This window comes from Heterodontus francisci, chromosome 1, assembly GCF_036365525.1.
Source record: "Heterodontus francisci isolate sHetFra1 chromosome 1, sHetFra1.hap1, whole genome shotgun sequence".
Taxonomy (NCBI): Eukaryota; Metazoa; Chordata; class Chondrichthyes; order Heterodontiformes; family Heterodontidae; genus Heterodontus; species Heterodontus francisci.
Window position 1 is genome coordinate 276,185,400 of NC_090371.1, and position 13,549 is coordinate 276,198,948.

The following is a 13,549-nucleotide window of genomic DNA, read 5'->3' on the forward strand; positions in this document are numbered from 1 at the left end:
CATGCTAGGTCGAATGATGATTTTTTAATCCACTGGCTGGAAACTTGAATTGGTGGAGACAAACCACTCAAACCTTGCAAGCTTTGAACTCTGCCTGCTGACCATGAGCAACGAGGCATATTCTCTGCTGCAGACTGTAGTATTCAGTGATTTAACTGATCTGTGTTTGTTTGTGTTAGTCTGTTCAATGCTCACTGTGCTGAATTACTTAAGCCTGAGGATGGTGCTAGTGGGTAGAGAAGTTTCCAGAAAGATCAGTCAGAGACCTACCCTCGAAGGAGATCAGCTGCATTGCTGCCTCCCTGAAAACTACCAAATCAATGTCCACATCTTCAAATCAAAAGCCTCAGGATCATCCAAAGGAAAGTCGAGCGACCATCAAATTCAGCCTGAAGTCAGCTGAGTCACCAACCTCCACAGACCCTTTTTATTTCTCTGGACTCTAATTTGAGCAATCTATGTGTCCCCCACTTTGTAACCTGTGTGTGTGTGTGTGTGTGTGTGAAAGTTGGAGTGTATTTTATTATTTTACTTAGATCAGTTTAAGTATAAATAGCCTCTTTCTTTGATAAACTCAAGAAAACCTCCATTTAGCTCTTTTAATGATCACGGTGCATAAGCAAGTAACCCCTTACTGAATTGGCAAGTATACCCACTTAAAAAAAATAAATCCGTTGTGGTCAAACAAGGAGAGGGAAAAGAGGGGAGCCCTTTGACCTCTCCTCACCTGATCATAACACTACTTAAAACTAAACCATGAGAGTAGAACAAGTGGTCACAAGTTCAAACTAGATGAAATTAAATTCAGGATTGATGTCACAATGTTCCTCTTCACAAAAAACGAACAGATATCTGTATAGGACAACAGAAATGAAAGTCTTGGGATCACTTTAAGAAAGAGGTGGATGTTGTGATGGAGGCAGGTGGGGGGTTGGGGGGTGGGGGGGAGCTCTAGAATATTTTCAGATGAATGAGCCAAGAGGCCTTCCTGATCAGAATCTATCCTGAGAAGTTGTACTCTTGTGTACGTATCTAGTTATAAGTAATTCTCATATACATAGCATGTACTTTCAGTTAACAAGCTACATAGAAGAGTGTTCAGGGAACTCCAGGTTGCAGCTTCACAGTCTGTACAATGCAACAGGAAGTGAGTGATGATAAATGGACAAAACAGTACCAGTGGCAAAGGCCTGTGAGAGTGCATGATTAGAAGAGTTTAACAGAAGTCCATTCTGTTTCTTCTACTGGTTACACTGTTCATAAGGAAAATGGATGAGGCTAATTCTGGGCTTTGCCAAGGTGCATAAATAACCATTGAAAGGGATATGGGGCTAATTGACTGGATGAACTTCAGAATGAGTAGATGAAATTTAATGTAAAGAGGTACAAGATGATCTGCATTAGTGCAGGAACACAAACCACAGACTCAATTAATGTATGTACAAGACTTGGGTGTAATTATTGACCATTTGTTGATTGGTATCCAATTACTGTGAGGTTGTAATCAACAAGTCTAATGGTGCGAGCATTTGATTATAAGTCAAAACAATTTATTTTTCACCCTACCTATCGTTAGACATTTATACCATGGTTAGGAGACCTTGCCTTCAAAATGCTACGATCAATATTAGAGATTTATTATCAATACACAATGTACATTACAGGAATTTGCAGCAGGATTTGTGTTCAATGAAAATGCTTGTGACATATTGTTGAATTTGTTTTTCAGTGGCGTACATGAATGGCATCAAGAAAATAACAAATCCAGCTTTTGTGATACAAGAAAAAATTGATGAAGCATCATATGATTGGCAGGCTTTCTCCCCCTGGGGCGAGATGGTCCTCAGCAAGCTGAGGGATGTCAATGTTATGAACTGACCAGTTCTCCATTTTTGCTACGCAATGTTAGCCTTCAGTATGGTCAGGGGCAAAGTGAAGCTCTTCCCATTCTAACACTAGCCAAATCCAGTTCACAGGAGAGCATTCTTATCACAAAGAAGACTGAAAAGGTCAGAAGGAGGAGCAACCTCAAGTGTTACAGGTGTGATCAGGGTTCCAAAGTTCTTGGATAGCCTTTTCGTATGTTCTCCTGGCGGAAATTAGGGCAAGAAGGGAATATCTCCTGGAGACAGAAGAGAGAAAACAACTGAAGGAAGCAGTTCCAGCTTTATGGAGGGAGGTCGCTCTGGAAGTGAATGCCACTTCTACTATCCCTGTACATAGCCACAGGAGACCAACCGATGTATTAAGATAATGCCCATCCGGAAAAAAAACCCAGCTCAGAGTTTACAGCTAGTTCCTGATCAGCAGCTGTATTGTTCTGACAAGGGTCACTACTCGGAACAACATAAGGAATTAGGTGATCCTGATATTTACAGTTCAGTGGTGAGCTGATATTTCCTTTGAAACTGGAAACAAAGACATGAAACTTGCAGCTTAACTTTGATCCTGGTCACGCTTTTTTTACACAATGCAGTCAAACTGAGATTTTGACCTACTTCGTTACGACTATTTGTGACATCTGACCATTTTGTATCCCACTAGTATTCCATGTACATTTCCAGAAACTGTTCATGTTTGTGTCCCTTTTTAAAAAAAAATAAAATCAGAAAATCTAAAGGGGCCTTTAGAGAAATATGCTTCAACCCATTTTTATTCCTGTGTTCATCACTGATATGGTCCATTAGCTACTCTGTTCTCCTTCCTGATGACACCAATTCTGTCCACTGGCTAATTCCTCATCTGAAAGATAAGTAATTACAAAATTATAAAATTTCTGTTAAACATAAAAAATGTTTAAAGGCACTTTACCAAGATGTGAGAAAATGCAAACTGTGTGAGGGAAAAAAAGACTTGCATTTATATAGCCTTTTCATAACCTCAGGACATCCCAAAGTGCTTTCAAGCCAATGAAGCACTTTTGAAGTGTCGTCACTGTTGTATTTTAGGAAATGTGGCAGCTAATTTGCACACAGCAAGCTCCCACAAACAGCAACATGACATTGGCAAGATAATCTGCTTTAGTGATGCTGATTCAGGAATAAAGATTGGTCAGGACACCAGGAAAAAAAACCCTGCTCTTCTTCGAAATAGTACCATGGAATCATTTACATCCACCTGAGAAAGCAGACTAGGCCTCCATTTAATGACCTATTCTAAAGACGGCACCTCTAACAGTGCAGCACTGGAGCATCAGCCTAGAGTTTGCACTCAAGTTACTGGAATGGGACTTGAATCCATAACTTTCTGAGTCAGAGGGCTACCCACTGGAACCACAGCTGCCAGAACAAGGTGAGCAAATCAAAACATTGGTCAAAGAGGTGGACCTTGAAGGTGTATAGAAAGAGAGAGATGGAGAAGAGAAAGGATTCAGAGAAGAAAAACCTGTGAATGGGGCCCAAGCAGCTGAAGGCTCTGCGACTGATGGTGAGGCAAAGGGAGGGAGTGGTTCAGAAGAGGCATGAGTCTGAGGGGTGTTGGAATAGAGGACGTGGTGGAGTTGGTGGTGGGGGGGTGGTGGTGGTATGGCGGTAGGTGAGGCCATGGAGGGATATAGGGATGGGAATTTTAAACTCACAACGATGACGCTTCTCACCATGATTCTTCTTCCAATGAATTTTTATCTGAGTGTTACTGCTTAGAATCCTGTGCGTTCCATTCAAAAGTCCAGGTTTTTGGAGAAAGCAAATGAACTGAGTGGTGAATGTACAAGCACTCAGTTTTGTGCTCAGAAGATCCAGAATCAACTTCCTTGGTGCACTTCTCTCTGCAGTTTTGCTTCTTAAAGTGCAAAAAGAACTTTGTAAAATGGGCTCAGTTGAGATTTCCAACAGAATCATGGTACCTTTGTGAAATGTGTGGATATGATAGTCATCTTATCAATAGCTAGCACAATCGTTTCTATGGTAACCTTCCATTTTTTATGAAATATGTTTTCTACTGGAGGCAGATGTAGAATTACATTGGAACTGGGAAATCTCAATCCCTATCTTGGTCCTTGATGGCATTCTCCATTCAGGGAGCTGTTGTCTCCAACAATATCTGGAATATAGTATCACCATCTCACTTTTACTCTCCAGCGCTAATGAGGATTTTACCTTTCATTCCAAAATTTCACAACTTATAAATAGAGCTTACAATGCGAAGCACAAATTTACATAAACAACAAGATTAAGGTTTGAGTGCTGAAATTTGGGGGAAGAAAAACAAACTTGCATCTAAACTGCAGGTAGCTTCTCCATTTAAAATATGATTCAACATTTACTTGCTGCCATGAGATATAGTGGGCATTCTGACCAGGAAAGGTCTGGATTGAGGTGACCTCGACAATTAGTTGCTCATATGTACTGCCTGCACTCAAATGCTCCAGTCATCAATGTTTTGGACATGTTTATTTTCCTTCGCCTGAAATCCAGTGCTCAAATCTCAATCTAATTATTTCTAAAATGTAGTTGTCCTTTTTTATTAGCTTGCTGCTGCCAAATTGGAGAAAGCAGATAGGACAATGGTACATGGTCACTATCTTTGTAAATTTTCTCTCTGCATTTTAAAACTTACATTTTTAATTCATTCACTGGATATGGGCATCACTGGCAAGGCCAGCATTTATTGTCCATGCCTAATTGCCCTTAACGGAGTGGCTTTCTGGATCTTTCAGAGGGCAGCTGTGAGTCAACCACATTGCTGAGGGGCTGAAGTCAGATGTGGGTCAGACAAAGTAAGGTCAGTGGATTTCCTTCCTTATAGAACATTAGCGAACCAGTTGAGTTTTTATGACAATTTGGTAGCTTTTGATCACCATTACTGATAACAACTTTTTATTCCAGATTTATTTATTAACTGAATTTAAATTCTTAATGTCCTTTAAGGAAGGAAATCTGCTGTCCTTACTTTGTCTGGCCTATTCAGACCCTCAGCAATGTGGTTAACTCACAACTGCCCTCTGATAGGTTGAGAAGCCACTCAGTTGCTGTGCTGGGATTATGAACTCAGTCTCTGGATCATTAGTTGAGGCCTCTAGATTAGGGTCCAGTCACATGACCATTATGCTGCCATTCCCAATTTACAACCTATTTCAAATTTTAGAATAAAATACAAAGAACTTGAATTTATATAATTTTTAATGGCCTCAGCACATCCCAAAGCACTTTAGAAATAATTAAGTACTCAGAAGTGTAGTCACTGTTGTAGAATGGCAGCCAATTTGTGCACAGCAAGCTCCCACAAAAAGCAATGCAATAATGACCAGATGAACTGTTTTAGTGATTATGATTGAGGGATAAATATTGACCAGGTCTCCTGGAATAACTCCCCTGCTCTTCTTTGCAATGGTACTATGGATTCTGTTAAGGGGTATCAGTTTAACTACGGCGCTGAAAGACGGCACCTCCGGCAGTGCGGCACTTCCTGCACCTTAGATTTTGTGTTTTACTCTCTGCAGTGGCACTTGAAGTCATCTCCTCTTCCTGCACTGAGTCAAGGCTGATTCCAAGTGCAAATAGGTTGGGAGGCTTCTGTTCTTATGGGTCTCTTCCCGCCTGGGATGACATGCTGACCAGTGTCAGCCCCAAGCAGCGCTGTCTGCATCTTCAAACAAATTGCAAATGCTCAAAGTGGTTCAGATCAGTGGCTACGTTGTAGCTGACGCGGTGCCGCGGCATTTGCCGACGCTCAGTTGGACTGAGGATTCCGCTGGGATGTAGCGCCGAGTGCATGGAGCTTTTCACATTGCAAAGACTCATTTTGCCCTGTCTTTGGAAAGAATATCAAACATCTGCCAATTAAAACAGAACACACTCAACAGGGAGATGGATGTCAGCCTCTTCACCTGAGCAGTTGTTTTTGGATATTTTTGAAACAAGGAAATTGCTGCAAGGTCAGGTCTGAGCTCCTCGGGAGAAGGACAGCTGGAGAACTAGTGGGGAGAGGAGGTGAGTGTGCTTTAAGGACTTTGCATTCCTGCTACTACAACAGCCGCAGTGCTCTGCAGTGGCGTCTCCTCCAGCTTGTCCCGTTCAGCCGCTGGCTTCATGTGGGCTTTTTGCAGAGGCGCCGCTCTCTGTGAGTGAAGGGAGAAGTAGGGGGTGATAGAGCCAGGGATGGCTTGCTTACCGCAGCGGCAAGTGCAGGGCAGCAGACCGTGAATCATAGCCAGGCTGGAGCAGCTCCGGGCTCTAGTTGTGCTGTCTGACCTCCTTGGAATGCAAAAACGCCTTCCTAAATAAACCGTGTTACCGGTGTGGGGAATGCTTTGAAGACAGAACCTTTAGTGCAACCTTGCTATGTATGAGGGTGCACGGATATAAATAGCTAGATTTCTGTTTGTTATCACCCCTGCGCTGTTACTCGCGGTTGGGAGCTCTCCAACAGTCTGGATTTTCAGTTGAAAATACTTGGTTCAGAATTAGCTTTGGTGCCTTGTCTGGGAAATATATATAGAACTGAAACCGCCCCGTGCTTCCCCTTCAGTTTCGTGTTGATTATTCAGGGGATAGTCGGCTCTAAAAAGGAAATAGTGAACATTATTCTAAATATAAATAAGCTACGACATAGAGTCTGTGTGTGTGTGTGTGTTTGTGGGTCTGTCTGGATATCTGTGTGTGTGTGTCATTATATATCTGTGCCTATGTCATTGTGTGTGTATCTCTCAGTATGCGTTTGTATTGTGTGAGGGGGTTGTCTGTCTATTTGTGTTTGTGTGTGTCAGTGTGGTGGGGTATCTGTGTGTCTATCTGTGGCATGTGTCTGTATTGTGTGTAATTGTGGATGTCTGTGTGCATGTGTAACTGTGTGTGTGTCCATTTGTGTATGACTGTCTTTGTGGTTGTGTGTGTGTGTGTGTGTGTCTTTTTGTGTGTCTACGTGCATATGTGTGGGGGAGAGAGAGACCATACATCGAATGATTAATATTCGGCACACATTGATTCATGAAAGCCACATCATTCAATATGAAATAGCCAGGTTCTACTGGCTAATTTATACAGAATGGGGAAGGGACATTTATGATTTTGTCTGATTGAGAGCACTTTAGACAGAATGCACTTTTCAAGCATGTAATCTCTTGAAATAAATAATTGTGACATAGAATGGGATAGGCTGGCATATTGCATTTCACACATTTAAAATTAATTTTAAAATGCTATTAATCAGGAGTGGAGCAATTAAATTATATTGTATTTGACGCTTGATGCGATACCATTTATAACTATTTTATATATATATACGTGACAATGGTGCCTTGAAAATCTCGAATGCTGGATCATATAAAGAGTGACAGCTATTTCAGAATGCTTCAGTAAAGTTAATTATTCTTTACTGGAGGGTCTATTTGAATTCCCCTCCCCCTAATGCATGGTATAATTTACATGTTGGATTTCTTTCTCATGATTTCGTGTTGTTTCAGGGAAGTGCAGTGCTCCTGAGGAAAGACGCATGAGAAAAAAAAGTGATAGGCAAACACTGCAGTTTGCGGATTCACACCCTGAGTGAGAAGAGCAGCTGTGAAGACTGCAGGGCCAAATGGGGACTGTACCGCGTACCCAGGACTCTCAGGCTGTGCAGAGATCGACAGCTACAGTGGGCAGTGAAGACCAGGGAGGAAGCTCTTGTAAGAACAGCCAACAGAAACTAACCTCTCCAGACCAACAGAATGCACTGAGCTCCTCATCTGGGCTAAAAGAGAGCATCGTCAACTTGGCCCCTTTGACATTTCAACCCAACCAAGGTGTAGACAATACGTCCAGTAAATCTTCCAATGGAGACCAGGACAAGTGCGATGGAGGTGGAGAACTCGGACAGTGGAGGAAGTCGGGTACAAAGAACAGCAGTCGGGATGATGCAGAGAAAGACAATGCTGTTCCAAACTCATCAGAAGTAGTCCTAGGCAAGCAGACAAAAAGTGTGCTTAAAGCACAGCAGACCAAGCATGCTGACCCAGGACATCCTGGGACTGACTGTCAGCAGACCAAGCATGCTGACCCTGGACATCCTGGGACTGACCATCAGGAGACCAGGCATGCTGACCCAAGACATCCTGGGACTGACCATCAGCAGACCAGGCATGCTGACCCTGGACATCCTGGGACTGACCATCAGGAGACCAGGCATGCTGACCCAAGACATCCTGGGACTGACCATCAGCAGACCAGGCATGCTGACCCAAGACATCCTGGGACTGACCATCAGCAGACCAGGCATGCTGACCCTGGACATCCTGGGACTGACCATCAGCAGACCAAGCATGCTGACCCAGGACATCCTGGGACTGACCATCAGCAGACCAGGCATGCTGACCCTGGACATCCTGGGACTGACCATCAGCAGACCAAGCATGCTGACCCTGGACATCCTGGGACTGTTTGTCAGCAGACCAAGCATGCTGACCCTGGACATCCTGGGACTGACCATCAGCAGACCAAGCATGCTGACCCTGGACCTTCTGAAATCAGCAGTCAGCAGACCAACAGCCAGGACCAAATAGGGAATGAGAAGGGTTCAGATTCAGGTCAAGAGATGGGATGGAGAAATGCACCTCTCCTGAAGGCTGCCCAGAACCATGAAACTGAACAGGATGGCGTTGAAAGGAGAGAGGAAGAGAGGGCTGGGACTAAGAATGACCAGGAGCAGCCAGACCCCAGAATAAAGGATGGATTTCAAGCAGCAACTGTGAAAGGAAAAGTAGCCTCTGATACAGAAATTGAAAACCAAGAGCTGCAATTGGGATATACAAAGGACCGAGAAGCTCCCCATAAAACTGACCCTGCCTTGCCTTTGAAAACTCATGGACAACAGATTGCACTGAGGGGAACTCAGGTGTCCACCCGTGACAGTTCCAGAGAGCACCAGCTAACCATGCAACCATTAGATACGGGGCCAAGTCAGAGGGGGAAAGAACACGAAGAGTCCAAGTTTAAAGATGCGGAGACCATGACGAGCCAGTCTCCAGGCAGCTTCTTCCCTTCCAATTGGAATAAGTCTTGTCGAGATGTTGAGGTCCAGGCTGTTCTGCAAAGTTTTCAGTGTAAGTCCACTGCGACCAGTCCCAAGAGTCCAGTGCCTGGCTCACCAGGGACCTTACTGAGTGACTGTCAGGCACTCCAGAAAGCCCATTCAGAAAGTAGTGAGTCCAAACTCACTGTGGCCAGTGATCAGTCAATGTGCGTCAGTGATATCTACCAGGGGTCAGAGCAACTGAAGGTAACGTGCACCTTTGCAGAAGGATCTGAACAGTCAAATGTCGTCTACGAACTCAGTGAGGAGTTAGCAGGGGTTGTCAAGGTGGAATCTTTCTTATCACAGGTTACTTGCAAAGATAAAAATGACAGCAAGCAGGAATCCCCTAAAGAGCCTGATTATCATCTAAAAACTACCTGCATCAAGAAGAGTGAGTTACTAAATATTAGAGGACATCCAGAATGTGGACAGGGACCCTCTGTCCCTATTGCTAATGAATCAGAACCTGGTGGAACTGGAACATGTGACCATCTAAAGCTCAAAACAGAATCTGAACACTTGAAGGATAGTTCAAAGTTACACACGGGATCCAAACAGTCAAACACCCCTTGTGATAACAGTGAGAAATCAGACCAACCAAAAGTTAATGATAGCATCAACCAAGAATCTTCCCATCCTCCCATTTCATATTGTGTCGCTAAGGGATCTGGCCAGTGTGTTTTTGACGTCACTAGGAAATCGGGCATTGCTGCTAACTTGGATAACAAATCTGACCAGTCACAAGCCAGCAATGATAAATCTGGCCAGTCCCACATTGCTGCTGACAGCAATAAAAAAGATGACCAACCACAGATCAGTAGTAATGAACCTGACCAATCAAAAATGGGACCTGAAATTAGTAGGCAATCTGACCAATCAAAGGATGCCAGTAATGAATCTGACCAATCAAAAATAGAGCCTGGCATCAGTAAGCCATCCCTCTGCTCAAAAACTGCTGTAGACATGCAAAAGGTAGCTGGTCAGTCAAAAATTATAGATAATGGCAATAAGGGATCTGGCCATTTGCAAGCTGCTGGTAACATAATTAAAAGTTCTGGCCAACCACAAAGTGTTAGCAGTGTCAAAAAGGAACCTGATCAGTCAAAGCATGATACCAAAAAGGAAACTAACCAATGTAAAGATGTGCATGACATCAGTGAGGTATCTGTTCAACCACAAACTGTTTGTGACATAAGTAAAGGCTCTGGCCAATTGAAACTTGACTCTGACATCAGCAAAAAATCTGGTCATTTAATGACTTCATATGACAACGATAAGGACTTTGCCCAATCAGAAGCTGGTTATGCCGCTAATAAGGAAACTGGCCAATCAAAAACTGTTCACCAAATCAGTAAGCCGTCTCACTCTTTGGAGTCTGAAAAGCCGAAACATATCATTGATGTGAAAATTAAACAAAAGCAATCGGCCAGTGACTCAAGTAAAGAAACAGAACAGTCAAAGAATGTCCGGGATGTTATCTGGGATGAACAGGGCATGACCTGGGAAGTTTATGGTGCCTCCCTTGACCCTGAATCATTGGGATTTGCCATTCAGTGCCACTTACAGAGACAGATCGTAGAGTACGAGAAGCAAATCAAAGTAAATAATCATAGCATAAGATCAGTGTCTATAGATGCAATGCCCGGGAGTAATAAAGCCAACAAAAGGAGGCAGCAAAATATATTCAGGACAGTTCTACAGAATATGAGGTCCCCACAGTGTTGTCTTCGTCCACAGCCCTCCTCTGTGATTGACTAATGGGAATTGTAGAGTGTTTCAGTGAATCCTCCACATTGTGGCAGACTATTTCATGAGGCTATTTTCTGGACTCGCTTAGGGGCAGATTAAACCTATATTACAGATTTTCTTCCCCCTATAATACATACAGTGGGTGTAGTTATTCTACATGGCCTTTCTATGGTGTATCTGTCTGCTAGAGGCAGATAAGAACCATGTAGGTTGTCTGTTAGACAATAATAACCGCCATTTCTAGACAAAATGATTTGGTTAGATTTTATTTCATAATGAGTAAATTAACACTATAGAGGTGACTGTTCTGTGAAGATTTTATTCTCAGCTTTATTCTTGGGCTTAAGAATATGTATCCATCATCTTGAAGTCCACGACTATCACAGTATGGTCTACAATGCATGAAAACCATTGATATATTTAGATGTTAATGCTTTGAGGGAGAAAGGTTAAATATATAGCCCACGACATTTATAGTTTTGTGTTTCCTGTGCAATGTCCTTTGAAAATCAACTAAGTATTGCAACATTTTAATGTAGAGCCAACATTGCAGTCGTCTAGTGTATAGTTGTAGAAATACAGGGTAATAAATGGCTTTCTAAATTCATTAAGGAAAGAAACACAATACTTTCACAGATGCTTAAGTTTTATGTAACATGAAATATGTGGATTAATATATTGTATTTAGTAAATCAGAACACTTTATATTGCATAAGTATATGATGAGAAATAGCAATATTATACATTTTAGCTTGCTCTCCTAGGTGAAATATATAACTACTTGTACTACTTGTATTTTCGATGCCGTCCCAACAGCTGTCAAGTTTTCTGCCATCTTTTTATATTGTGTTATTGATGTCAACTGTTTACTGTTTGTCTTTTACTAAACCAGGACACTGTTTCCTATTAAAATCCACTCTATATCCATTCCCCTAAATATAATGAGTGATTAGTCCCTGGTATCTGTCCCTTACATACGTAAATGAGGGGGTCTGTTTTAGGTCCCCTTGTCGAAATCGGATAATGGTGAGCAGAGCAGTTGTTGCTAAGCTTTTATGGTTGCTGTGTCACCAGGAAGAGGGAGATGCTCCCTGACTCCACAGTATCCCAATCACTCCCCCCCACCCCCAGCCCCCTCCCACCCACCCAACTATATTATTGCACCACCTCTTTCAGACTTAACAAGTGGCTCGATATTCAGCTCATCCAAACAATAGTGAATCAGGCCCGAGGCCCAGTTTCTTAAATGATTATTATGCATTGTATTTTTACATTTCAATATTTTTTTGTTAAAACAATGTGATAAACACGAAAGATATACAGGAAGAATTTCTGTTTTCAAATTTCCCCCAAAGGACTTGAATTATGCTGTGTTGTGCTTTAATAAGGACCAGACATCTTTGATTTCTTGTGGGATGGCCATTTTGTTTTGAGGCAACCCTTGACGCTTAGACTGAGAAGAAAAAGAAGGTGTATTTACATAGCACCAGCACCTTTAACAAGCTTAGGACATGATAACACACTTTACAGCCAATTAAGTAACTTATGCAGAGTAGTTACTGTTATATTGTAGGAAATGCAGTGGCCATATTGTGCACAGCAAGCTCCCACAAACGGGATTGAGATAAATGCCCAGATGATCTGCTTTAGCTGTTGGTTGAGGGGTAGAGGGGTCACCTTGAGAACTCCCCTGCTCTTTTTCAAAAAATGCTGGGGGATGTTTTATATCCATCCAAGAAGGCAGACGGGGCTTCGGTGTCATGTCTCATAGATAGCACTTCCGACAATGCAGCGTCCCTCAGGTCTCTGGCATGGATTTTTAACTCACAACCTTCTGACTCAGGTAAAATTGTTACCATTGAGCCAAGGCACTGTCTCCATTGAGAATTGGGGTGGACGGGATGAAAAATGGTGCCTATTTTTACTTACCTAGATTCCCTCAGGCAGGGCTCGTCAACATACAACACATCCATCTACATTTGCATCGGCGTATTGTAAGTTGATGCTTATTTCCTGTCATTGGTGCCATAGCAACACTGGGCACCAGGGTCACCAGCTAAAAGGCTGGCCAATGGATCACAAAGCAATTGAGGGAACTCATCGTTCAGCCTTTGCTGAGAGACCAGAGGCTGCTGCCACTGTTACACTGTGGTAGACCTCTGAGGCTAGTTGCTGCTAGATTCTGCCCACAATCTGACTGGACTCACGCCTACAAGATCTTAACGTTCCAGAGGCCAGAATCAGCTATTCCAATGCTTTCTTCCCGACCCCTAATTCTAAACCCTGTACAAACTTAGCCAAGATTTCTGCTTGCATGTAGCCTAATCTTGCACAAATCCCATTTGTTTGTCAACCCCATGTCCTTGCTGATCTACACTGGTTCCTGATCCGCCAACCTCCAAATGACAATTCTCAACCTCGTACTTAAATGGCTTCATGGACTCATTTCCCTGTTGAGTCTAGAACATCTTTCACCTTTGTGACACCTTACTTCTCCCCTTCCCCCAACACCCCGACAAACTCTCTGTTTCTCTGACTCTGGCTTCCTGTACTACCTCTTACCTTCACTCCACCATCACTGGTGGCTGCACCTTCTGCCGCCGAGGACTCACATTGAGGAGTTCCCTATGTAAACCACTCCGCCTCTCTTAGCTTCCTCTCCCCGTTTAAGACCACGCTTAAAACTCACCTGTCAGACCAACCTCGGTTTCCCTTCTGTATCCTCTCCTTTGGCTTGCCAGTCATTTTTCTTTGCCTTACATCTCCATGAGACACCTTGAGAAGTTGTTTTTACATTGAAGGCCCTTGT

General features: G+C 42.9%; 1 protein-coding gene across 1 annotated transcript; it reads left to right on the top strand.

Moving 5' to 3' along the window:
* Positions 1-5,508: 5,508 nt before the first annotated feature.
* On the top strand, positions 5,509-12,398 carry LOC137376912 (treacle protein-like). Its single transcript, XM_068045871.1, has 2 exons — positions 5,509-5,930; positions 7,403-12,398. The coding sequence occupies exon 2, from the start codon at positions 7,519-7,521 to the stop codon at positions 10,747-10,749; it is 3,231 nt and encodes a 1,076-aa protein (XP_067901972.1). The 5' UTR covers positions 5,509-5,930; positions 7,403-7,518; the 3' UTR covers positions 10,750-12,398.
* The last annotated feature ends 1,151 nt before the right edge of the window (positions 12,399-13,549 follow it).

Coding starts and splice junctions, on each gene's coding strand:
- LOC137376912 (XM_068045871.1), top strand. CDS start 7,519: ATGGGGACTGTACCGCGTACCCAGGACTCTCAGGCTGTGCAGAGATCG.